The 26,371-nt window shown below is 35.1% G+C and overlaps 1 protein-coding gene across 1 annotated transcript in view; it reads left to right on the top strand.

Moving 5' to 3' along the window:
* Nucleotides 1–3,140: 3,140 nt before the first annotated feature.
* The window catches only part of DTHD1 (death domain containing 1), a 69,702-nt gene continuing 46,471 nt past the window's right edge, over nt 3,141–26,371 (top strand). Inside the window, 9 exon segments of the mRNA XM_060013184.1 lie at nt 3,141–3,411; nt 5,341–5,376; nt 5,379–5,548; nt 5,550–5,605; nt 5,607–5,830; nt 5,833–5,953; nt 9,665–9,995; nt 12,590–12,769; nt 13,843–14,087. Of these exon segments, the coding sequence (XP_059869167.1) occupies nt 3,141–3,411; nt 5,341–5,376; nt 5,379–5,548; nt 5,550–5,605; nt 5,607–5,830; nt 5,833–5,953; nt 9,665–9,995; nt 12,590–12,769; nt 13,843–14,087 (1,634 nt within the window).

The following is a 26,371-nucleotide window of genomic DNA, read 5'->3' as shown; positions in this document are numbered from 1 at the left end:
TATTAGTAGTCATAATAACGAGTAGCCACAATGAAGATGCTAATCCAATGTTAAACCCATCGGGATGAATTTTTTTGTAGTTAACTTCTGTGGGTTACACTTTTCTGGGTGTCACAAATCTTGATTGCAAATGTCAGTTCTTTCCATGGTTAGTGACATCAATTAATTGAAAACAAGATACAGGAACATGCAGATGCTTGTTTTAATGAGTAAACACAGCATGACCTGTGGTAGGTCTCACTTTGCAAATATTACATATTTTGGGGAAGCCAGACAGAGAACAAGTTTAGACTTGAGGATAGCAAATGTCAGTGAGGCTGAGGAAAAATGTTTGGGTTTTTTTTTCCCCCTGACCTGAGAAAGAATTTTCCCACATCTGTAGAATAGAAGGGAATAAATGTATATTGGTCCAGTGATTTAGCATTTCATTATCAGTTTCATTCAATACTTAAAATGTACATGGTGTAAATTCCCCATCAATCCCTTCTATTTCCAGATAGGGATACATTCACTATCTATTGACTGATGACATTCAAATGTGCCAATATTATTCTGACTTCTAAATTTCTAACATATTCCAAAGAATTGCCCTGTGTATCTAAAACACAACAAATCCAAAATTAGTCAAATTACCTATCAATCAAGCTGAATGTTTTTTTTTCTAAATTCCTCAACTCAGTTGGTTTACCATCTGTTCAGTCACCTAAACCAAAATTTTTAGTTATACTCCATATAGAACAAGCACAGTTCTATACCAGCAGCCAATAAATATTTCTCAAATAAATAAATGAATGGCTTTTCAGTGCTTTCTATTCCTTTTCCTCTAACTGATGATTTAGCAAGTTCTGGTTACTCTACTTCGAATCCCCTCTCAAAGCATCCCCTTCCCCTGACTGCACTGTTGTTGCTCTAATATGGGCCCTCAAGTCACTTAATTCTTGTGTCTCTACCATTTAAACCATCTGCATTCCTACAGCATAGATTTGGCTATATATTTACTTGGTTCAAAAATATGTAATTTCTCTCTTTTGTCTGCAAAACAAAATTCCAGCTTCTCCTCCTGACTCTCCATAATTATTTCTCTTGCCACTTCCCAGACTTATAAACCCTCTTCTAGAGCCATCCTTTTCCCTTTTTGTTCACATGGTGCCATTTCCTGCCTCCCTGCCTTTGATGATATTATTTCCTATCTGGAATGTTCCCTCCCTCTGTTGTCAAGCCTGCTCAAATCCTGCTCATCATTTAGCTCCTAATTTAAACATCTCCCAGGCCTCCAATCCGAATGAAATTTTTACTCCTCAAAGCTTTGGTGATACTCTTAATTCATACTTCTGTTCTAGCTCTCAACACAGTCTGAGCTGATTTTAGTCATCTTTTCAGGTGCCTGCTTCTCTCCGAAGTCTCTCTGAAGTTCCCAGCATGTAGAGAGTGCCTGGCCCACAGCACATGCTACAGAAAGTTTTCAGAATCGGCATCAAATTAAAGCCACATATGCATTATAATGCGAATTACACATATATTTCAGGCACTAAAGGAACAGAGGTCACTGAAAAATAAGATTTCCACTAGAGAATGAGGCCGCACCCCGAACCTCACCCTCACCACCCCTCTTCGTACCGCCGCTCCTTTCCTTTTCCTTCAGCCTCTGCAGACCAAAAGCAGCTTGGGCAGTATTTTACGCCTGTGGTGGCATTCGTTTTCTATTCCTTATTCACTGGGTTTGTGTTTCCCCGTCTCCTCTTTCAGGTGTCTTGAGTGTGGCTCTAAGAGGCCCAGTGCTTAAGATGAGATAAGGTGATGGCTGTGGGCAGGAGGGATTCGGGCTGTGCTTTGGGAGCTTTCATTTCATTCCAGTGCCCCCGAGAGAACATGAGCCCGTCCGGAATGCACGGCCCTCTCCCTCCGGTGCCGTGTTCTCCCTTATGAGAGGAGGGGATTGCAGAGGAAGAAGCAGGCTGCTCTGGGTTCCTTGGCGGACTCCGGGGCTCCGCCCGGTATCAGGTCCTGTGACGCCATGGTGTCATATAAAATGTGCCAACGAAGGGGCCAGCAGCCGTGAGAACGTGCTGTGACTATATTTTAATTACACATGGTGAAGATTCCTTGCTAGTTCAGAGAAAGCCACTCTTCAGATTTGCTTTCTGTTCGTGGAGGAGCATTTTACCCAATTAGAGAGAAATGATCAGAGAGGAAAGAGGCCAAGTACCTATCTCGATCTCACTGCAGACCTGCCATAGAAGAAGGTACTGATTAACCTAACAGAGCAGAGTGGTAATGGACGCTGCTCCAGCAGAGTAATATTTTTAAAATTCTTTATTATAAAAATGTTCTATGCTAACTAGAGAGAATTGTAAAGACCCCCACACGTAACCATATCCAGCTTCAACAATTATTAACTTACAGCCAACCTTATTTCATCTATACACTGCTCCCACACTCCCAGCTTCTTTTGAAGCAATTCAGACAACATATTAGTTCATTCATAAGTTTTTTGTTTGTTTTTTTTTTTTACGGTACACGGGCCTCTCACTGTTGTGGCTTCTCCCGTTGCAGAGCACAGGCTCTGGATGCACAGGCTCAGCGGCCATGGCTCACGGGCCCAGCCGCTCCGCGGCATGTGGGATCTTCCCGGACCGGGGCACGAACCCGTGTTCCCTGCCTCGGCAGGCGGACTCTCAACCACTGCGCCACCAGGGAAGCCCCATAAGTATTTTTGAGTTTCATATAGTTATTAGCAGTATTATTAAAAGAGTTCACCTTTGATTAATATACTCCTCATCCTACCACAGAATCCATATTTTGTTGCCTCAAAACTTGAAAAGTATATGAGGCTTCCACAGTACATCGAAAGTGTAAAACTTACATGGAAAGTGGGATTGTGTGAGGTAACTCCATCCCTGTGGTTAATGTATTCTGTACACAGTGGCACCCATGGTGCAGGAACGCCCCTCCTTTGGTCACCTAGTAACTTTTCACTGGTCAACAAGAAGCTGAATAAACTATTATGTTGCAGGAAAGTGCTTGGCTAGCTGACTTGGATCATCTCCTAGATTTTAGAAGGAAAAAAACCACAGCCAAGCTTGAATTTGCTAAACCTTTAGGCTTTGCTGTTAGAAAACATCCCACCTGTGGAGCATAAAATGGATACAGAAGACATAGGCTCAGGTAAACTAGGCCAAATATTGAAGCAGATTTGGAGACAAAACCTGATGCTAAAGCAGGAGCTCCTGGGTGAAGACCATTGTGAAGGGGCTGGCGGGGCCACTTGGATAGCCACAGTGGTCTTTCTGGGTCAAGAACTCAGTGAGGCCCTTCACCAACTCTTGGAACATACTACAGGGACTCTGTGCTCCACCTAACAGCAGCTGTATGTACTGCTTGACAAAGAGAATTATTGTACCTGGAGACAAGGCAAGTATTTCCTTTATTCTTTCTCTAAGAAATATTGATTGAGTAGCCACTGTGAGAGCGCTAAGGAGCGTACAAAAACCAGGATAGAGTCTCTGTCCACAAGGGACTAACAATTTAACATGGGAAATCAGTTAAGGCAATTGCACAATAATGCAAGGGACATTGAAGCTAATTCCATTAGAGACATAAAAATGAAATGCGTTAAGTCTTCAGAAATAGGTGAGATTCCATTTTTAGAGTGGGGAATTTCACTAGCACAAATGCAGTAACTAACCTGAAGCTTAAGGAATGAATTGGATTTATGCAGCCAGAAACTGGGTACCTTAAAGAGCATTCCAGCAGAGATGTTATTAGTAGGACCCAACACTTAGAAGTAGGAAAACATAGGATTAGTGTGAGGCAGGACAAGCAGTTTTTTCATATTGGAGTATGATACTCTATTTTTAGACTTATTTGAACTTGAACCTGTTAATTGAAAAAACACTGGGAAGAATGGGATGGGATGGGATATGAAATTAGACCCCCCCCACACACGAAGTGGGGTGCAGGTTCTTGGGAATAGGGCCAGTTATGGATGCGAAATACAGCATGGCAGGAAGAACATGGTATCTGATGTCTATGATCTCAGACAACAACAAGTTACTCTAGATAAGAAGATAGGTGGCATCATCAAATCTAACTCTAAATAATGTAGTGTCAAGGCAAGCAGGCAGGTCTCATCAATCAGGAATCCAGATAACGTTAAGAAATTCGGTCTAGAGGGCAGACTGTGGACATGAGGGAAATCTGTCCAAAGGCAGCATGACCTAGAGACCATCAGCTGGATCTCATAGCCAGGAATGGAATCTCTGGAGAGAACTGAATGTGGTCCTAGGCAACACAAATGATCATTCATGGAAAATGATGATGACTCAGCTACCAGAATAGGAGTTCAAAATAAAGCATGAGTCTCAGATACAAGATAAAAAACAAGTTGTCAGAACTGGAGCCCAATGATAAGGCTAGACTAGTTAAAGGATGATTTACTGATGATTTTGAAAACACTGAGCTATAGGGCCTTAAATTACATATTCTTGAGTTCAGAATTGAATTCTAAAGATTGCAGAGTTGCTAAGCCTGTAAGAAGCCATCAAGTGACCCCAGCTGTGAGGAGAGGAGGAATGAACAAACAGGAAAATAATAAGAAATGGGGATGGAGTGAGAGATTATATCAGATTAGATCATGGTGATGGTTTACACCAGAGCAAAGAGGCTTCACTTGGTTTATTAGTCCTTGAGTAGCCAGGTTCTAATCAGAGAATTGATATAATTAGAGCTATTTTTGAAAGATTCATTTGAAAATTTCCAGTCATCACAAGTCCAGCAGGAGAAGTAGTATAAACCTAATCTAATCATAATAGCAAACAAAGTACCCAATAAAATACAGCATCTGCATCAGCAGAAATAATGTAGCTTTGGTATGCCTGCTACCCAAGTCTCATCTGGAGAGCTCTGCTAAACTTTAGGTGAATAATTATATGTGGATCATTGATAAACTGCATAGTACATCCGAAGAAGTAAAACAATTCTCAGAATCATACCAAATGAGGAATGACTGAGGGAGATATTGGCTTCAGTTGAATGGCATCTTATGGATGGGGGTCATGATACCTTTCTGCAAATACTCAAAGCATTTTCACAAGCAAGAGGGATTAGATTTAGTCTTTTCTACTATGTTAAAAAGCAATTTATCCCCAACTTCTAGATGTGTTAAAAGAATTACAGTTGTGCAAATGACTTCTTCAGAAGGGAGGTAGGCTTAAAAGCCTAGTAAGGGTCTTTGTAGATTTCTAGGGTAATTTCTCCATATTTCATTACATATCAGTGGAGAAACATAATTTGGTTTAGTTTTGTATTTACTCTTTTTAATGTGTCTCTGTGTGTATGTAGAAATCATTGCATTCATAGATTGCCTCATGAAAAGAAGTAATATTTGGGGAGCACTGCTACATTTCTAAAGAAAGAAGAAAAGGAGATGTGTAATTTATGCGGCATGCATGATGAATGTACTCCACTGCAGACAATGTCCACCATTCAAGATATCAAAGCAACAGACATTGCTGCAAGAGGGGAACAAAATGTCATAGAAACAGCTTCTTGTTTCTCCCACAAATGGAGAGGAAAGTCATTACACAAACCAGGTTCAGTTAAAAAAAAAAAATACATAGGAGTTCAGAACTAGTGGGAAAATAAAACAATACATCATTGAAGGGAGATGTAACAGGGCAAGAAGAGTCACAGAACAAAATGTTCCCAGATAATGCAGAAAATGAAGATGATAAACAAATAGAACACATGACTGTTGAGAACATAAATAGCAACAGGGAAGAGATGCATGACATAATCCAGACAAGAGAAAGAGAAATTCAAGAGACCTCAGAAAGCCAAAGTAAGAGATTACCACATCCTCAACAACATGTGATATCTCCAGTAAATATGTGAATAGTCCTCTTCCCAGTGATTCAGAGAGTCTAAAGCAAAAGCATAACATCATGGAAAAGGAGTGAGTAAATACAATGTGAGAGGTGCTTGTATATTCCTGCTTATATGTGTTTCTACTTGTATATAAAACAATATTTATACATGAATAAAATTTTATATATACATTTCAGATCACCAAAAGATATTACAAATCAATAATTCAGTTTAAATTACTCCCATAAAAATGTTTATGGCTGCTATTAATAATATTGTTTGTTTCTTATAGTTTCAGGAAAAATATTAAAGGTTTCTTTAAAGGAAGAAAGAATTGACTGTATAAGAAAGTAGTTAAAATGGACAATTGTCGAGAACATGGACACATTCCTAAATCACTACTCTTTAGATTATCATAAGAAAAAACTAGGAGACTGCAGAGTTCAAATATTAGAAGAGAATTTCCAAGCCTCAGATTTATTTTATTTATATCCTCAAATGAATTCTCACATTTATCTGATTTATAAATCATCACAAATTCTTAACCCGTGGGTTAAGAACTCTGGGAGGGCTCATGGATAAGCTTCGGGAGGTTCCTAAAATTGAATGTATATTTTCACACCTATTTTATCTCCTTGGAGATGGTCCAGAGCTTTCACCAGATTCTCAAAGAGCCCATGACTTCGAAAAAATATGTTGAAACTGACTGATCTATTTTGTGAATTATCTCCCCTATACAAGGGGATAATAATCCATAATTGTCCAAATAAAATAAAATATTCACAAGCCATATTTTCACAGTAAAATTAAGACCCTTAGAAGGTAATGGGGAATAAAAAAAAAAAATCATTGGTTTGGGAGACAGACTTAAATTTATCTCCTGTTTTATTACTTACTAGTTCTGTGACCCTGGGCAACTTGTTTCATTTCTTAGCCCCATTTTCTTATTTATAGAAATTATTGCTGGGATTATTTGGTAAGGTCAAATGAGAAAATCACCTGAAGGGCCTAGCGCCTTGTTGTTTGGCAGATGTTCACTCTCAGCTAAATATTAGTATGTTGATTTATTTCACCCCCAACAACCCTCACGTTCTCCACTCCCACACACCGCCAAACTTCACTTATCCCGTGTCTGCTCTTTCAGAATACAATACCATTTCCAGGACAACAGAATGAATGAGTCTATGATCTCAGGCACGTCATTTTGCGCGCTTTGACCTTAGTTGTCTCATCTATAAAATGAAGAGGTTGAGCTGGTTTAGCTGTAAGCTTTCCTGCATGTCTGAAAATCTAATGAATTCTATAGGTGTCACAGGAGTAATATTTAACCCGTGAAAGACCCCCCCCCCCCGGTGTGAAAGGCTTACTGCCCCTGCAAAACAACTATGAAAGTAGTCAATATGCGGTTGCCCATTTCGCTTGAGAAAAACATTAACACTTCATATCCTCACATTCAGAAATGACTCAAAGCATCAACTAATGAGTCATTGCTGAACCACTCCCTCTAACACCTCCTTTAGGTGTTTCCTAGTTAGTGATTTCCTCTTTGTGGCATGAAAACCAATTTTGCTTGGCTTGCATGTTTCAGAAGATGACTACTCATTGCAATTCCTCAGGCTAGGAAGCCATCATGCCACAAGAAAGATGAGAGTCATAAATAAAACCTAGCTCACAATCTGTCGTGATTCCTCCCGGGAGAGTGTTTTGAAAAAAGCCTATCTCTTCCAGGGTAGTTGTCTTAGTGTATACAAAGGGAAACGACACTAGAATAAACCAATGTGATTATTTTAGTGGCTGGACTAGATCTATTTGATTAGGTCTAGGGGAAATGGAAGCATTTACAGGGCCCCTTGCCCTACTTCATCTGTCAGTCTTTTGCAAGAAGAGTGTATTGAGTTGGGTTTCCAGGGCACAAAAGAGAGTCGTTTTTGAAGTTATACAAGACTGGATCTGTAGTATTCCCCCAGCCTGAGAGCAAGAGACCAAGAGAGTGAGAGTAAGACCAAAAGGAAGGAAGGAAGGGAGGGAGAGAGGGAGGGAGGAAGGAGGAAAGGAGGGAGGAAGGAAGGACAGAAGAAATTGAGGGGAAACATATATAATGCAAAAGACGTAAACACACATCCTACTGACTGCAATTTGTGGCTTTTATTTGGATTCAGATAAAAGAAACTAATTAAAAACAACAATGGGAAATTTGAACACTGTCTATTTTATGATATTAAAGATTTAAATTAATTTATGAATAAAGTAATGCTATGATGATTTAGAAAAAGACTGGATCATTGTATCCTATATTAAACAATGTATCTAATTTTCTGAAATACCTTTATCACCATGATCAGAGAAGACTCAAACAGACCCATGTGCTGGATAATTTTCTATTCCTTTTAACTTTATGGGTTCAGAATTGTAAATATAAATAAGTAACCCTCCCTGAAATTTCAACATATTTTCTAGATTTCTGCGTTAAGGGGCACTATAGCATTCAATTTACTAATTGAAAAATAATTAAAAGCTGATTATTCTAGAACTTGATATTAATGCTGCATTTTATAAAGATCCTCTTATTTCTCTTTGACATTGTTTATATTTCAATCATTTCACTGGTATGAAATGAGAAATAGCGAGAAGAGAGGAAATGCAAGCTGGTAGTTTTAACATAGAGAGCTAACATTTATTGAACACTCATTTATGTTAACCCACTACTGTAAGAGGTTGAAATATTTTATCTCATTCAATCCTCACATTATTGTGAATCTGGTATTCATTTCAGTTTGTAATGGATAAAGAAACCAGTGTTTTGGAATGATTTGAGGAAGTATGATATTATATTAGAAAGTTTGGGCTTTTGTGTTAAAGATAGATGGACTCATTTATTGATTCTACAACTTACCATCTGTGTGATCCTCAGCAAGTTAAAATTTCTAAACTTCAGTTTCTTTATCTGTAAAATAGTAATGATAGTAGTACCTGCCCATGGGTGAGTAGTACCTCATACCCATGGTGTGAGGATTTGAATGAAATAATGTATAGCCTAAAACCTGGTACATAGAAAGAGCTAAAATATTAGCTATTTTAATAATAATAGTTGATGTTAAAGGTCAAACAAATAGTAAGTGACTGATCTCAAAACTGAATTCAAATCTATAAGACTCTAAAATCTTAGGCAAAGGTGATGGTACAAAAAGCAAGAGTAAAACCAATTGTCAAAATCAGTTTTTGGATTCATTCTTTGAGGACTGTAAATATTCTGTTTCTATTTACTTTGATTAAACATACATTCACAGTACTTTTGTACCTTTCTCTATTTTTCTTAAAAATGTAATAAACAATTCCAGTACCATATCTATACCTTTCCTCAAAATTTAGAAGACTATTCAGGCACTAGTACTTGGTTTATCAAGAAGCTTCAGCAATCTTCAGATTTATATTTGAAGTGAACAAAACAGGAATGAATCGTCTGCTTAAATAATAATAGTAGTAACAATAGTAACAATAGCTTAATATATATAGTACTTTCTAAGTGCCAGGCACGCCTTTTTAATTACTTACTGTATAATAGTTCATTTAATTCTCAGTCTTCCTATGAGATAGGTATTATTTTATCATTATTTTACAGTTGAGGAAACTGAGGCATAGAGAGGTTAAGTGTCTTGCCCAAGGTCACAGAGTTACTAAGTGGGAGAGCAGGGATTCATACCATGACAACGTGTCTCTAGAGCTTGTGCTCTTAGGCATTTCACTATACAGTCTATAAATCAAATATTTGAAAAAATGATGTCCTTTTTTTCCCCTGCAGGTATCTTGATGTGCTGAGTGATGATACTGTCACCCAAGTGTCTTGTTATATTACAGCACCATCCTATGTTCTACAACATCTAGAATGCCGGATAATTAATAACATGAGTTCTTTAATAGTGAGTGATAATGAAGAATTGGTCAGCAATGTTATCACTGTAGAGTGCTCAGATATGGAAAAGAGAATTCCATTTCCAATATGCATTGCAATTCCATTTACTGAACATTACAGGGGAAATTACAGAGACATCATGGTGAAAGTGTCTGATGTAGACCTTCAATCAAGTTACCTGACTCCAAATTCACTGGAAGGAATGAGAGGAAGTTACAAGGTTGGTAAATCCTTGACTACACATACATTTGCTGTTTGACTTCTAACTATTACTCAGACTACCAGATCATAGTACAGATACAATTACTCCGTTGGTATAAAATGGAAGGGTTGATAAGATTTATGCCGGTGAATTCATGTGTTTTTGTTTTGTTTTGTTTTGTTTTGCTATCCATAAAGATAAAAGAGCAGAGCTTATTGGTCAAATTTGGGAGTGAAGAACTTGAGTCTAGGACCCAGCAAGTGTTATATTTTTGCCTGGGAAACAAAGCCAACATCATGGTTTAATTAGCTTTACACCTTAGACTAGCTTTAGACTAACATTTCTAATGGGATGGACCTCTGTCTAAATTTAAGAATTCTAGGATCCCCAGATGACGTTAGCTTTATTTTTATCATTCATGGGTTGGAAAAATATGTAAAAACAACAATTTGTGTGTGTGTGTGTGTGTGTGTATGCCTTGAGACAGTTATTAAGTCTAGTTATTAGTCTGTACATGGAAAACAGTATATGTGGTAGTTAGGATGTGGGTTGTCGCGGAAGATTGGCTGGGTCTGAAGTTTGGTTCCTACACTTTCCTGATATGTGAACTTGAGTAAATTATGTAACCTTGATATGACTCAATTATTTTCATCTAAAAAATGAATACAATAATAGTGTCTACCTGATAGGGTAATAAGAATTAAATGAGAAAAAACACTTAAGAAGATAAAAGGATGTCTATAAACACATGTTAGTAGTTAATAAATTATCTTTTTCATGGTAAACTTTCTTATAATAACTCTCAAGCCATCCATGGTGACAAGTTCATATGTTTTGAAGAAAGAATATATACATAATTATCAAACTTAGCATAGAGTTGATGGGAGTTAAAGTTTAAGGTTCTTCTGTGGATCACTGAACTTATTTTTAAATAATTAAAATATTTGTCTTTTCAGCTTTATATAAGTTTTCATCTTTATATCATTATTTGAAGAAGAGGGCAGGGAATAAATATTAAAAAAAAAAGCCACACATGCAAACAATTCTTTTTAATTTATCTCTTCTGATTTGGGTCTTTTCTGAGTTACAAACAATGTTATACAGTTGAATATGAAAACTAAGCCTGTTCTAATTATGCCAATTCATGCAACGAAAACATTTTATATTTAGTCTAGGAAGTCTGTAAGTATAATAGTCTAGTTATCATTGCCCTTACGTGTGGCTTTTTAATCTTGACCCATCTGTGTGACTATCATAATAAAAACAAAAACAGTTCATAGCACATATGCTTTTCACCAAACGGGTATACAAGATGATTAGCAAATAGAAAATGCAAAAGAAAAAAATAAGAGAGCCAAAGTCTACTGAAAAAAATAAAAGCATATACTTTTCTTTCATAGTTTTCTAATGGTTGTTATCCCTATATTTAGCTCAAGAAAATTTAAACTCTAGGTTCCTTCCAAATTTTTATGTGGTTCATACAACATTTAAGAATTCTAATTCTGGAGTCAGACAAACCATCATCAGAGTTCTGCTCTTGACACTCCCCTGCTTAAAAACCCTTCCATTTCCCCAGAACCTACCAAATGTACTCTAACTGCATGGCAACCATAATGAGTTCCCAGAAAACCTTTCTTTCTTACCTCTCACCATTTTCCCTCTGGCCAATTAAGAACATCCATCATGCCCTGAATTTTCCCAACAATGGATTCATGACAAGATATTGTGAAATCTCTTCCTTAATCAGTTTTCAAATGATAGATTATTTTCCATTGTTACTGTCCCTGAAATGTTTGTGTGTGTGTCTTCATGAATATCCTCTCATGCCTGGGTGGAGCCCAGCTGATGTTCAGGGAAGCATGAATAGACCAGATTACTTCTAAGTCTTCCTCTTCATTTTAAGCTTTGGTGATTATATGAGTAGATAATTTTGTTTTCATGTATGTACTCAATTCCTTTTTTGTGATAAAAAAGCTTGAATATGTCCCTGCATATATGCATTCCAAATTTAAATGTCACTATATAAAAAAGAAACACAAATGTGTCTCTTTGCAATCATCTGCTCCCCCTGCATGGAAGAGAGAAATAGAGAAAATGACTTTATCAAGAGATTGTGAATTGTCAGCAGGAAGAATTTGCTGATACTATAAGTGCTGTAGGATTTGTGTAAACTACCCAAATGATGAAATTTTTCAGTCCTTGGAATTCTTAAAACATTGTTAAATCTTCTGGATAAAGGGCAATATTTAAAGTCCAAGTCCAGGATAGGATTCCAAATATAATTAATATTTGTGAAAACACTAAATGTGATTACCCATTATCCGTTTACCTTTTGTGGGGAATAATTTAAATTTTAAAATACATTTATTTCTCTCTTTTCTATCATGTAGTTCAAATTTGAGAAACTCCTAGTATCTACTTCTACTTGATCTCATGAAAGGACCATCCATTTGGGGTTAATGAAGTAATTCTCAAATGTGGGAGATTACAGGGACAGCATATAGTTGTTGTTTTTTCCCATAGCCAGAGAATATGTACAGCATGTACTTCCAGAGCAATGCACTATTAATGTCCTTTAATGTCATTGTCTTAATGTCCTTAAATCCACACAGGTGACCTGTGCTGAAGTGAAAGTTTATAAGTTGGGTATCTTTTCTGTTGTGTCTTGTTTAAAGAAAGAGTCCTTGACAGTAACAAAGAAAGGCCTTACTCTTAAGCCAAGCATGGATTCTCAAATATCCTTAAATTACCCTCCAGGAGTTTTCAGCTCACCAGTACTTGTACAATTAAAGGTAAATATTAAAAACTGGTGAGTTTCTTCTCCTAGATTTTGTGGGTCATCTAACGTCATCCAAACAGGATTGAGAAGATACAAATATTTAATATAACAGTAAATGAATTCTTATACTTTTAATAACCTAACTTACAGTGTCATCATTGATATAGTGATGATTTGGAGCATATTAAATCTCATTCCAAAATAAATCCCTGCCTTATTTTAAAGCTTTTTATAGCTAATTTTTTGTGTTGTTTTATTTATGATATTTGTTGACAAAAACAAATGTTGAGTATCTATGATAGAATTAATGCCAGACATTGGGACTTTCGTATGATTCAAGCTTTCCACCTGAGAGGATGGTTAAAAGAAAGGTTAATCAATTAAAATACTTATGATTGTAAATACTTAGTTATATTTAATTATTAAACAGTACTTTTCTGGGATGAGAATTTAATACATACAAACATTATTTACAAGGTGTACAATGACATATCAATGTATATTTTAGAAGACATATTTCCTCAATATTTCCTTCTAGCCTAACTCTCCCTCATGCTCTCCTAGTTTCTCCCAGTTGTTACCATAAGTGGTAAGCAAAGAAGAAAAGTTAGGAAGAAATCATATTATGTACAATTTATTCAAGAATATTTTCCATAAACTTTGAAATTTTGGAATCATGTTAGCTATTTTTATCAGCCATTCTTATGTGAGAGGAAACAAATAAATATAGTCTTGTTTTTCTAGTTTCTGAAGATCACTTGATCTAACAATAGTTCTAATTAGAAATTATATAAAATGTCTATTTTGTTTTCTAGGTCATTTTTTTGCCTACAGTTAAGAGTGTTTCTCAGTTATTTATAACATAGAGCAAGGAACCTAGATTTCAGAAAGACTTTGCAAAAAGAAGACCAAATCCTGTGATCTTTTATAAATTAATATAGTGTAGATTCCAGCTAACAATGTAGAGAAAAATGTATAAAACTATGTTCTATTAAATTTTCAGGAAATTGACTTAGAAATGTGCTGATACTTTGTATCTTCTGCTATTAAAATATAGGAATATATATCTATTTTTTCTTTGTATAGGTCCAACCAATTGACCCATCTCTGGTGGCATATTTAAAAACTCAGCAAGATACTTCCTACTCAGTACTATCCACAAGCCCTCTGATTCATGTTCAGCACCCATCAACACATCTTTTCCAGAAGCCAATCACTGTACTCCTACCTTGCTCTACACACCCTGATAAAAAAAATCTTGGGTCTGAGATAGATCATAAAAGAACAGCTAGTGCCACAACAAACAGAATCATACCTTTATACCTCAACTGGTGAGTTAGACCCTAATGTCTCTAGTTGACTTGATGGTAAACAAAGAAACTTAAATGATTTAAAGTATAATCAGATGTATTTAAATATCGGTATTGAAATATGATGAAATATTTTTAATATGGAAATAAAATGTTGTGTATCCAGAAGGGTAATGATTTTAGCTGTAACAGGTTCACAAGTATGCTATGTGAAAAGACTGACACAAAAGAGATAAAATCAATCCTTATTTTCAAAAAATTTATGATATGGTTAATTACAAAGATGTGATATGATGATTGTAATTTCTATGTTTAAGAGCATTCCGTTGATGTGGGAAAAGATTAACCTGATCTTTTAAAAAATAAATTAAATTTGAGTCTCTCTCTCTCTCTCTCTCTCTATATATATATATATATTTATTTATTTATTTTTGGTATGCGGGCCTCTCACTGTTGTGGCCTCTCCCATTGCGGAGCACAGGCTCCGGACGCTCAGGCTCAGGGGCCGTGGCTCATGGGCCCAGCCGCTCCACGCATGTGGGATTTTCCCAGACCGGGGCATGAACCCGTGTCCCCTGCATCGGCAGGCAGTAAATTTGAGTCTATATTTGCCATATAGGCAGTTTCCTTTCTCTCCTAATTTTTATAATTCAAAAAAATCCCCACAAATAAGACTAATATACATATTGAGTTACCAGCCAGAAATGAAATCAGAAATGAGATGTTAACAACAAATAGGATACACTGAATAATAGTAACCCTGATCTTATTTTCTGCCCTTTCATTTAATACTTACTTTTTTTTCCTAATAAGAAATGTAGAAGGGGACCTTTCTATTCTTTGGTACTGAAGGGAATTTTTTTTTCTTTGAAAAAACATCAGAGGGAGAAACAAGTTCAGAAAGAAATAAAAATTATTATTAATTGAGAAGTTACTATTTGCCAGGTTCCTTATGTACATTATCTCATCCAATCTCCCCACCACCCTACCTTCATTTTATCAGTGAGAAGTCTGAAACTCAATGAGATTAAGAACTTGTACAGTTATCCCCAGGTTCCACATCTGAGGATTCAACCTACTGTGGGTTGATAATATTTTTTAAAAATTCTAGCAAGTTCCCGACAGCAAAACTTGAATTTGCCATGCACTGGCAACTATTTACATACCATTTACATTGTATTAAGTATTGTAAGTAATCTTGAGATGATTAAAGTATATGGGAAGATGTGCGTAGGTTATATGCAAAGACTACGCCATTTTACATAAGAGACTTGAGCATCCACAGATTTTGGTACCTCTGGGGGTCCTAGAATCAATCTCTTGCATCTGGATACCAGGGAAGGACTGTACGTGAGAAGTGTGCAAGCTTGGTCTGGACTCAACATATCTCTATTCCTAATCATGACTCTATGTAGCCATCATCTATTTAGTTTGAGGCTGCAAGACTAGAAATAGAGAAGTGGATTATTTGCTCTTTACCACTGTTTCTGATTTAGGAAGCTGACAATAGTAGAACATTGGGTTGTGGCTAGGAGATGAAGTTAAACTTTAGCTAGTATTAGGTAAGTGAGAGAGAACATAGAAATATAGACATGATCCATTTGTACCTGCTTTTGCTACTTGGGATATATATATATATCTCCCAATTGGCACTGAGTTAATCCATGTTCCTGTATATCATGGTAAGGTAAGATTTAAAACCGGAAATATCCTGGAGCTTCCTATTTAAATGTATTAGTCTAACAGATTAAGACATTCTCTTTCAAAAGCCCCTAAAATATATAGAAATATGTACTTCATATACACATACATTTTATATGTATATATACATATATATATTAAAGATGAGAGCTTTACTCTAAAAATTTATTCTGACTGGTCACCTATTGCTAGAATCTAGTATTTCTACTGTCTATAGAGTAGATTGCAAAGGATTAATAAAAATAATTTGTGCCTGACATGTACTTTACATCATAAAACAAATCAGTTCTATTTCACAGAAAGATAATAGAAAACCAATTTGCCTGTCCCTGATTGTTGATCCCATAGTCTATATATACCAATGAGAATAAAAATGTATCCCTGTAATACACAGATATCATTTGTGGAAGTGACTAGATCAGTGTTTCTTTGCCTCTCCTTTGCTGTATTTCCATATCCCTCAGAAACAACAGGGCAGAATGTGGAAAGAAATTAGAGGCAGTGTATTGCATTGTCAAAAATGTAATTGCCAAAAGTATAGGGATAATGATAGAGGCAATAAGATCTCTAAAAGATATGCATGCTGAGTGTGGCACATTTTCATACACTTAGTCGACTCAAAGCATTGTAAATCCAATCAGCACAGATAGGAGAAGGTTACACCTTCATCCAGAGAAATTATACTCAGTAAAAATGACTAGACACTGAAAATTGGTTTAGAAATTATGCACATGGATCTGCCCTCTAGATCTAAGAAAGAGATTCAAACAGCAACCAAATTGAAAGTGGGCAGAAAAATATTTTCAAGGATAAGAAAAAACCCAAGTCCTCCATGATGTCTTAAGGAAAAAAAAAAAAATCAATACCAATCAGTACCAAGACTTCAAAAGAAGAACAAAAATAACAAAAAACAAACTATAGAAATAAGGAAAGAGAATGTCATCCTGACATTTCACAGTAATTTGAATAATGAGAATTACAGTTACCTGGAGGATTTTATAGAAATCTATTTGTAAGTTTAAGTAGTATTCAATAAGCAAAATTTCTAAGAAACAGAAAGCCATCAGGATAGACCAGGAAAAGAATGAAGAACAACAGGATGAGATACAAAGATAAAAAGCTCAGATGAAAAGTCACCAAGGTATGATAAGGACTCATCTGAAGTGATGTAACCTAATAATTATAAGTACCATTGAAAGAGACCAAAACAATCATACAAGAAGCAACAATCAAAGGCATGAAAATGTGATTTTCTGATGTTGATTAAAACCTTGAGTTAGAAAGTGTTGATTTCAAAATTTAGGGAAAAAAACCCTATACTTAGATAAAACATGGCAAATTGAAATGTACATTTAAATAAAACGTAATTCTATAAGCATCCATTCAGCACAAACAGATTAAGAAGGAATAAAATCAGTCTAGACCTAGGCTCATTCTTTGCAGCATGAAATATCAAGGAAAAATGGACTAAAGCCTTCAAAGATTTGAAGGGAAGATGTTGTGGAATTAGGGTTTTCACCTAACAAACAAGTTTTTTTGTTTTTTAATACAAGGGCTCACAAAATGTACTACTCACTTGTTCTTAATAAAATAAATAAATAGATAAAATTAATGAGCTAAGGATAAAATAAAATTTAAGAAATCAAGAATAGGAGAGTAATTCTTATTTTCAAATATCTGGTATTGAATATAAATAATATAAAAGCAAAAGAAAAAGTAAAAATTCATACGGCAAAGTGGCAACAGAAAGTAAACAAGAAAACAGCATGGTGACATCAAAGAGAAAATACCATATAAATAAAATCATCAGTTATATTAAATAAATATAAATGGGTTAAACAATTTATTCTGTTGTCCATTTTAATGTTAAATATTTTTTAATACTTTATATGTTGTATTTGCAGAGGTTTCCTTAGATTTATTATATATTTTACCAATTTTACTGTCAATTGTTTAAGCTATTCATTTTATTAATTAAAATTCTCACTTCTAAAAGGCTATTGCTATATTTTAAAGGTCTTAAGAAAACTTTTCCCAAGGTACTATGTTTTTACATTATGCTTCCTATTTCTTCTTTTATTCCTTTAATCATTGTAAACACTTTTTTTTTTAAGTTTCATTCAGATTATTCTATCATCTACGAGCATGATGTTAACTATGTTATCTATTACCATGGTTAATCTAGTAGACTATCATACTAATTCCATTCTATGACTCTTAGCCTTAGAAATTCATTTCTGAGTATTGATTATAATTTTTGATCAGATCAGCTTTTCTTCTCCCCTTCCCTTCCACCCAGAGCAGCTTCTGTGTGCTTCTTTGTTGCTTTCTTGAGCTAGTGTTCAAAGGGATTTTGGTTGTTTTTGTTGTTTCTCATTTCATAGCCAGTGCTGCCCTTTGGGGATTCCAGTTTTTTGACTGAGTTAGTTCCAGCTGACAGCTGGAGGCTGTATCTAATGTGCCTGAGTACATGTTAGACTCTAGACTGCACACATCTGGTGTGTGTGCATGGTTGGTGGCGGGGAGCAGGCTGATGAGGGTGGGAGGATTCATAGATTCAGTCCTTCATGTTCCCAAGAGAGGAAAGAGGATTCTAGCTTTTTGAGATTTTTTTTTCCCAAATCTAGGAGATTTTCTTTCCAGCTTTTGAGTTTCTCCATCTTGTGTGTGTGTGTGTGTGTGTGTGTGTGTGTGTGTGTGTGACATTTCATCCAGCATTCTAAGATTGCCATTTGTCACCAATTCAACTAGCCAGTGTCAATTTCTTTTTTCTTCTCCATTTCTTTGCCTTAGTACATGATCTCTTCGCTTTTTCTACCATGTTTAGCTGAAGAACTCTCATTTATTCTATAAGCTGAAGCTCAGCTCTTTCCTTGTCTGTCAAGACAGTCTCTGATCTCCAGGAGGGATTGAACACTCCTCTCTTTGTGCCAGCCCTATTCTTTTGTACATCCTAAATCACACCATAGTGTTATTAAATTCCCTTTTCCATTTATCATCCCTCAGCATAATTATAACATAGTCAGTGCTATGTTGAATTAGGTGAATTAAATAAATTAATGAGTAAATTTGTGGAAAAGTAAATTGTGTCATTAATTTTCTATACTTTCTGACAATACTAAATTGATAAGTTATAATATGCTCTGTTGCTATTAGAGCTAGACATGGGTGGTGCATTTTCCCCATCCAGTGTAGCATAAAACAATTAAATGAGAACCTATATGAACTATTTATTTAACATTCTTTCATCAAAGAGTGAAAGCCAGTTGAACATTTTCTGTGGAAGTAGAAACACAATGAAGCAATCCATACCTCAGAAGATAAAAAAGATAAAAACGATTTGAGGCCAAAACATAGTTTGAATATAAAGAATAAAAGGTCTTTGTTGCAGTTCATTCTTTCATGTGTAAATGATTTCTGGGGAAAAGATGAGAGTTATTTAATTACCAGCCAGAAAAGATTTCTTGACAGTAATGAAAGGAGAAATTAATTTCTTAAATGGAAACTTATTCCATATTATTCAAGAAATATTTTAGAGAGTTAGATGGGAAATTTTTTGCATGAAAAATGCCATTTCTATATAATGCTATTGGTTTTAAGATCATCTTATTAAAATGTAATATGTGAGTCATACACAAGAATATTTGTACAATATATGCATCGTATCACAAAAAATAATAAAATGGAGAAACTGGTAAAGCTACCACATAACTTAAGAAATTAGATATTATCAATACAATTACATCTCCTTACTTATCTCTCCCCATCCCATCCCTTACTTCGCTACCCTAATTGCTCTTCATCTTCACCAAAGTTAACCACTACTAGGAAATTATGAATCATTCCTTTGCTTTTACTTTTTAGTTTTATCAATATATCTATATACATATATATATATATATATATTTTTTTTTTTTGTGGTACGCGGGCCTCTCACTGTTGTGGCCTCTCCCGTTGCGGAGCACAGGCTCCGGACACACAGGCTCAGTGGCCATGGCTCACGGGCCCAGCCACTCTGCGGCATGTGGGATCTTCCCAGACCGGGGCACGAACCCGTGTCCCCTGCATCGGCAGGCAGACTCTCAACCACTGCGCCACCTGGGAAGCCCCAATATATTTGTATTCATCACTATACAATACCTTGTTTGGTTTTGTTTGTGCTTACTGTTTGTAAAAGTGGTACCCTACTGTGTATAGTCTTATAGTCTTGCTTTTCCATTTATAAAAAAGTTCATTTTCACTTCTATATAATATTCTATTGAATAACTTTGTATTTTATTTACCAGTGTTCTTACTGATGGACATTTGGGTAATTTCAACTTTTTTGCTAAAACGAATAGTACTATTATGATTATTCTTCACTCAAAGTGTATTTGTGTAAGCATTTCTTTAGAGTATCTACCTAGAAGTCATGTTCAGTCATAGGGTATGCACATGTACAATTTTACAAGTTTTACGAACTGGTAGAACTAAATTTCATGCTCCCACTATTGCTTTTTATCTTTTCTAGCCTTGCATATTGTCAGATTTTGTAATTTGGAAAATTTAATAGATGTAAAATGGATCTCATGTGGTTTTAATCTGCAATGCTCTGATTACAATGAAGGTGACATCGTTCATAATTGCTTTTGTTAGACATTGTGTTTTCTTATATGTGAGGTATCTTAATTTCTTCGCTCATTTTTGAAGTTTTTACATTGATTTGTAGGATTGTTTATGGTCTCAGTGTTAATCCTTTGCCAGTTTGTGGTCTGTATTTTTATATTTATGTGACAGATTTATCATGTTTTTCTTTTATGATCAGTGCTTTTTGCCCGGTCCTAAATACTTATATCTCCTAAATTATAAAAATGGTCCTTTTTTTATCTTATAATTTTAAAGGTTTGAATTTCAAGGAAGTCTTTGATCCATCTGATATTGAATTTTATATACAGTGTGAGGTAGGAATTCTTTTTTTCCATGTGGATAACATTTTACCAGCATGATTTATTGAACGATTCTTTCTTTCCCTAACAATCTGCAAAGCCTCCTCTGTCACACAACAAGTTTTCTTCTTCTGAGCTGTCCCATTGGTCAGTCTTTTTACATAGTTCTGAGCCAATCTAACACCGTCATAGTTATTAAGGCTTTATAATTAAAAAGTCGATATCTGATAGGTAAGCCATATCATATTCTTTTTATTCAGGAGAATTTTTGTTTCTGTTTATCTTGAAACTTTCCCATTCATATAAAATAGAATCAGTTTGTTAAGGTCCGCAAGAACGAACTCTGTTAGGATTTTGCTAGTAATTTCCTCTGACGTATGGGTCAATTTGGAGAAAAATGACATCTTTAGCATATTAAGCCTTTAAATCTGTTACCTATAATATATGCTTCAATTTGTGTAGTTTTATAATGCCTTTCAATGAAGTGTTATCAAAGTCCCACATATGTATTACACACGCTTTGCTAGGCTTATTCCTAGATACCTTATAGTTTTAACTGCTATTATAAATGGTATGCAAAATTTTTGTTTTCTCATAAAAAATATATATATATATATATATATATATATGAATGCATTAGATTTTTCTGCAGTGGTATTGAAGCCAGCCGCCTTTCTAAACCTTCTCATTATTTCTAATATTTGTTTTCGAGAATTCCTTCAAGTTTTCTATGTAAACTCTTGCATCAACTTTAAGCAATGAAAGTTTTGTTTTTCCTTCCAGTCAGCATGTTTATGTATTTAATCCATTTTGAGTTAATTTTTGCATGTGGTGTGAGATAAGTCCAATTTCATTCTGCATATGAATATCCAGTTTTCCCCAAACCATTTATTGAATAGGGTAGCCTTTCCCCATTGTGTGTTCCTGGTATTCTTGTAGAAGATCAGTTGGCTATAGATGTGTGGATTTATTTCTAGGCTTTCTACTCTGTTCCATTGGTCTTTATGTTTGTTTTTATGCCAGTTCCATACTGTTGTTACTGTAGCTTTGTGATATATTTTGAAATCAGGACATGTGATGCCCCCAACTTTGTTCTTACTCAAGATTGCTTACTCAGGGTCTTTTTTGGTCCTATATGAATTTTAGAAAAATTTTTTCTATTTCTATAAAGAGTACCATTGGGATTTTGATAGGGATTGTATTGAATCTATAGATCACCTTGGGTAGTATGGAATATTAATTCTTCCAATCCATGAGCATTTGTTTGTATATTGTTTTTCTTGAAATAGAATTTTGCTGTGTGTTTCAGTTATCTATTTCTTCATATCAAACTATTCCAAACAACAGCCATTTTACTAGTTCTCCTGATTCTGTGGGTTGTTTGGGGTCTCAGTTGGACTGTTCTTTGGTTTATCTTGCCTAGGGTCTGTTATGCATTGCAGTAAGATGGTGCTGAGTCTGGAAAGTCCAAGATGGGTTTATTCACATGTCTGGAGCCCTGGCAGTGGTAGCTGCAAGCCTGGACTCCGCTGGTATGCTGAAATGGCTGGGCCTCGTTCTCTCTCCAGGTGGTCTCAAGGTCTCTTTCTTTCCACCTGACTTCTCCTTATGGCCTCTTTCTGTCGTGGGCTCTTTCCAGAAGAATAGCTGGACTAATGACATGGAGGATCAGGGCTTTCAAAAGTACAAAAGCAGACATTGCCAGACTTTCTTAATTTTTAAGCCCGGAGTTATCAGATCACCATTTCTGAAATATTCTATTGATTGAAGCCAGTCTCGGAACTGTCTCTAGTCCATCGTGGGAGAGTGCTACACAGTGACATGAATATTGAGAGGTATGGTTAGTATCTCTGGAGACCAGCTACTGATCTGGCTTAAGATCCTTGATTTATATTGAGTTTTTCCTCATTTCTTTGGGGATATTATGCCACTGTTCATGGACTTAATTATTGATGCTGGGAAGATCTCAGTGAATTTTATTTTCATAACTTTTTGGGTGATCTGCTTTATCTTGCTGGCTGCTTTTAATATCTTTTCTTTGTACTTGGATTTCTGAATTTTTCTATGATGTATCTAGATGTAAATTTTAAACACTTTTTCTGAATACAATACATTATGCTTTCTGAATAAGTGGATTTACATTTTTTTAGATTTAAAAAATAAATTTTATTGCTTTTAGACCTTCTTGTAACTACTTATTCATTTGTGTTTTTGAAGGACTTTATGTACTTATTTAAATGAAAGATTTTTAAAAATTCTATAGTGCTTTACAATTTTAAAAAGTTTCACACACATGATTTCATATAATCCCATAATTACCCTTTCTTCCCCTACCCCTGCTTTGTCCCTCCCCACTTCCCTCTCCCCACTGGTTTCTTCTCTATATCTGTTAGTCTGCTTCTTTTTTGTTTTATTCACTAGTTTGTTGTATTGTTTAGATTCCACATATAAATGCTATCATACAGCATTTTCACATTTCTGAAAAATTCTTATATGTTTTCTAATCAAATATTGCTTCACCTCCATTTTATGTACTCCATACTTCTGAATTTCCAATGAGATGTATATTAGGCCATATCTTTCTAAATTCCATATTTCTTTTCTTCTCTTTTACATTTTCCAACTTCCTGTCTCTGTATGCTATATTCTGTGTAATTTTTTCACATTTCAGTTCAATTGCCACAAATATTGTATACTTTAAAATACACTTTTAATCTATCATCGACTTTTTGTTTCCAGCAATTATATTTTTTATATCTTAAGGTTCTATTTAGTTCATATTCAGATTTCCCTCATCATTCTCGATAGTCTCTTGCTGACTGCTTATTTTTATGATACTGCCCTGTATCTTATTAAACTTTTCATATATAGTTGTTTTTTCATACTGTAACTACTAATTCTGATACCTGCAGTTTTTGAGGGTGTTGCCTGTTATTTCTGCTGGCTGTCATTCATGGTATTTATCTCTTTATATGTTTGGGGACTTTTGTTTGTGATTATGTATATATGAGATTTCTGCAGTTGTAAATGGAGCTGCTTTCCTCCAGATGGCATATATTTCTGTCTATGCTGAGAACCAGGTGCTACTTACCTGGGACTACTTCAACCTCTTTGAGGGTCTTGGTCAAGTTCTCAAGTTCACCTTTTATGGTGAAGATCTCAAAGATCACAGCTCCTTGTTTTGCTCACTTGATTATCACTTAAAGCTTTAGTCTCCTGTATCTAAGTTATTGGAAAGGAATTTGTCCTCATGGTAATCCCATAATTCCTGGCTGTTTGCCCCCTGATTTGACCCTGGCTTCACAGATGTTTTGGAGGGGAATTTGGGACATTCCTTTAAGATTCCTTCTGCTTATTGCAAGCCAAAAAAAAAACACATTAGAAAGCATATTTATCAGGATTTAGTTGTTTAGCCTTAGGGAGATAGAGAACTTAGATTACTTAGTGTCAATTTGTTATTTATAATCTTGTGTCTTGTATATTTAATTTATAATAGTTAAAAGATTTCACGTAAAAAAGTCATTTTATTTATTTAATTTTTAGTTTTACTGAGGTATAATTAGCAAAGAAAATTGTAAAATATTTAAAGCATACATCATGGAGATTTTATATATGGATACACTGTGAAGATTCCTCCCATCTAGCTAATTTACACATTCATCATCTCACATATCAACCTTTTAAAAAAATTTTTGGTGAGAACATTTAAATTCTACTCTCTTCTCTTAGCAAATTTCAACTATATAACAGTGTTATCAACTATAAGCACCATGTTTTACATTAAGAAATGGTAATTTTATAAAAAGTAAAACCACACATGCCATATTTTTCTTTGTACTGATCAGTCAGTACAATGTTGTTGACACAGGTTAATCTCACTTAATAGAATGAAATTATTTCAGCAAAATTTTGAGGTAAGTGCTTACTGAGCAAATATGATTTTTCACATTTATTAAATTTGGAGGTAGTATACTAGAAATATTTTTACTTTATTATATACTTTTATACTTAAGAACGTATAATGTTACCTGTGGATTGGAAAGCCAAGTGAGGAAGAATTTAATTTAATTTCCAAATCAAAAAGAAACTATTACTCAGAATAGCCAACAGAATATTGAAGGAGAAGACCAACATTGGAGGACTACCTGACTTTATGACTTACTATAAAGCTACGGTAATCAAGACAGTGTGGTATTGATGACAAAAGAATAGACACATAGATCAATGGAACAGAATAAATAGTCCATAAATAGATCCACATAATATAGTCAACTGATCTTTGACAAAGGAGAAAAGGCAATACGATGGAGCAAAGACAGTGGAACAAGTGAACATCCACATGCAGAAAAAAAAAAAAAGAATCTATACACAAATCTTATACCCTTCACAAAAGTTAACTCAAAGTAGAATGTAGACATAAATGTAAAACAGAAAACTATAAAACTCCTAGAAGATAACATAGGTGAAAATCTAAATGATCTTGGGTATGGCAATGACTTTTTAGATACAACATCAAAGGTGTAGTCCATGAAATAAATGATTGATATGCTGGACTTCATAAAATTAGAAACTTCTGCTCCGGGGAAGACAATGTCAAGAGAATGAGAAGGTGAGCCACAAACTGGGAGAAAATATTTGCAAAAGACACATCTGATAAAGGACTCTTATCCAAACTTTACAAAGAACTCCTAAGACTTGACAATAAAAAAACAAAGACCTGATTCAAATAGGCCAAAAACCTTAACAGATACCTCACCAAAGAAGATGTACAGTTGGCAGATAAACATCTGAAAAGATGATCCACATCATATGTCATCAGTGAGATGGATTAGTGGTTTAGACTATTTTTAGTGCAGTTTTAGGTTCACAGCAAAATTGAGAGGAAGGTACAGAGATCCTATTTACAAAGCAGAAATAGACACAGATGTAGAGCACAAATGTATGGATACCAAGGGGGAAGGGGGTGTGGGATGAAATGGGAGATTTGGATTGACATGTATACACTACTGATACCATGTATAAAATAGATAACTAATGAGAGCCTACTCTATAGCACAGGGATCTCTACTGAGTGCTCTGTGGTGACCTAAATGGGAAGGAAATCCAAAAAAGAGGGGATATATGTATATGTACAGCTGATTCACTTTGCTGTACAGTAGAAAATAACATAACATTATAAAGCAACTATATACTCCAATAAAAATTTTAATAATATATAGTCTAAAAAACAAGAAAAGAAACTACCCTTGAAAAGTTCCCTGTAATGTCTATTTCTACTTGCAGAGACAAAATATTGAGGTACCTTGGAACAACCTTTTTTATCTCAGGGAAAAATCTTAATTGTGTGGCACTATGGCCTGTACCTGGGAATGATGCATCAGGACACTCTTAGACTTGAAAAAGGCAGCCTGGGGAAGACACTTGATGGTTTGTCTACACCACTATTTTATTTCTGGGTAATTATACCAGAAATTCTGGAAATTATATTTTCTATCCTAGTGTATCTAAAGGAGCTTCCATGTTCTTCAATGTTCCTGTTCATTATATTTGAATATTTGACCCCAAATGGGCCAATCATAATTCCCTTAATGCCTGGAATTTTGGACATTGAAAGAGCCTTGAACTCAAGAAATAGCAAAGTCAGTTATTCTTGAATAAACAAGTTGATTTAATAAAGGT

The sequence above is a fragment of the Delphinus delphis genome, chromosome 5 (genome assembly GCF_949987515.2).
Source record: "Delphinus delphis chromosome 5, mDelDel1.2, whole genome shotgun sequence".
Classification (NCBI taxonomy): Eukaryota; Metazoa; Chordata; class Mammalia; order Artiodactyla; family Delphinidae; genus Delphinus; species Delphinus delphis.
This window is presented reverse-complemented; position numbering and strand designations above follow the sequence as displayed.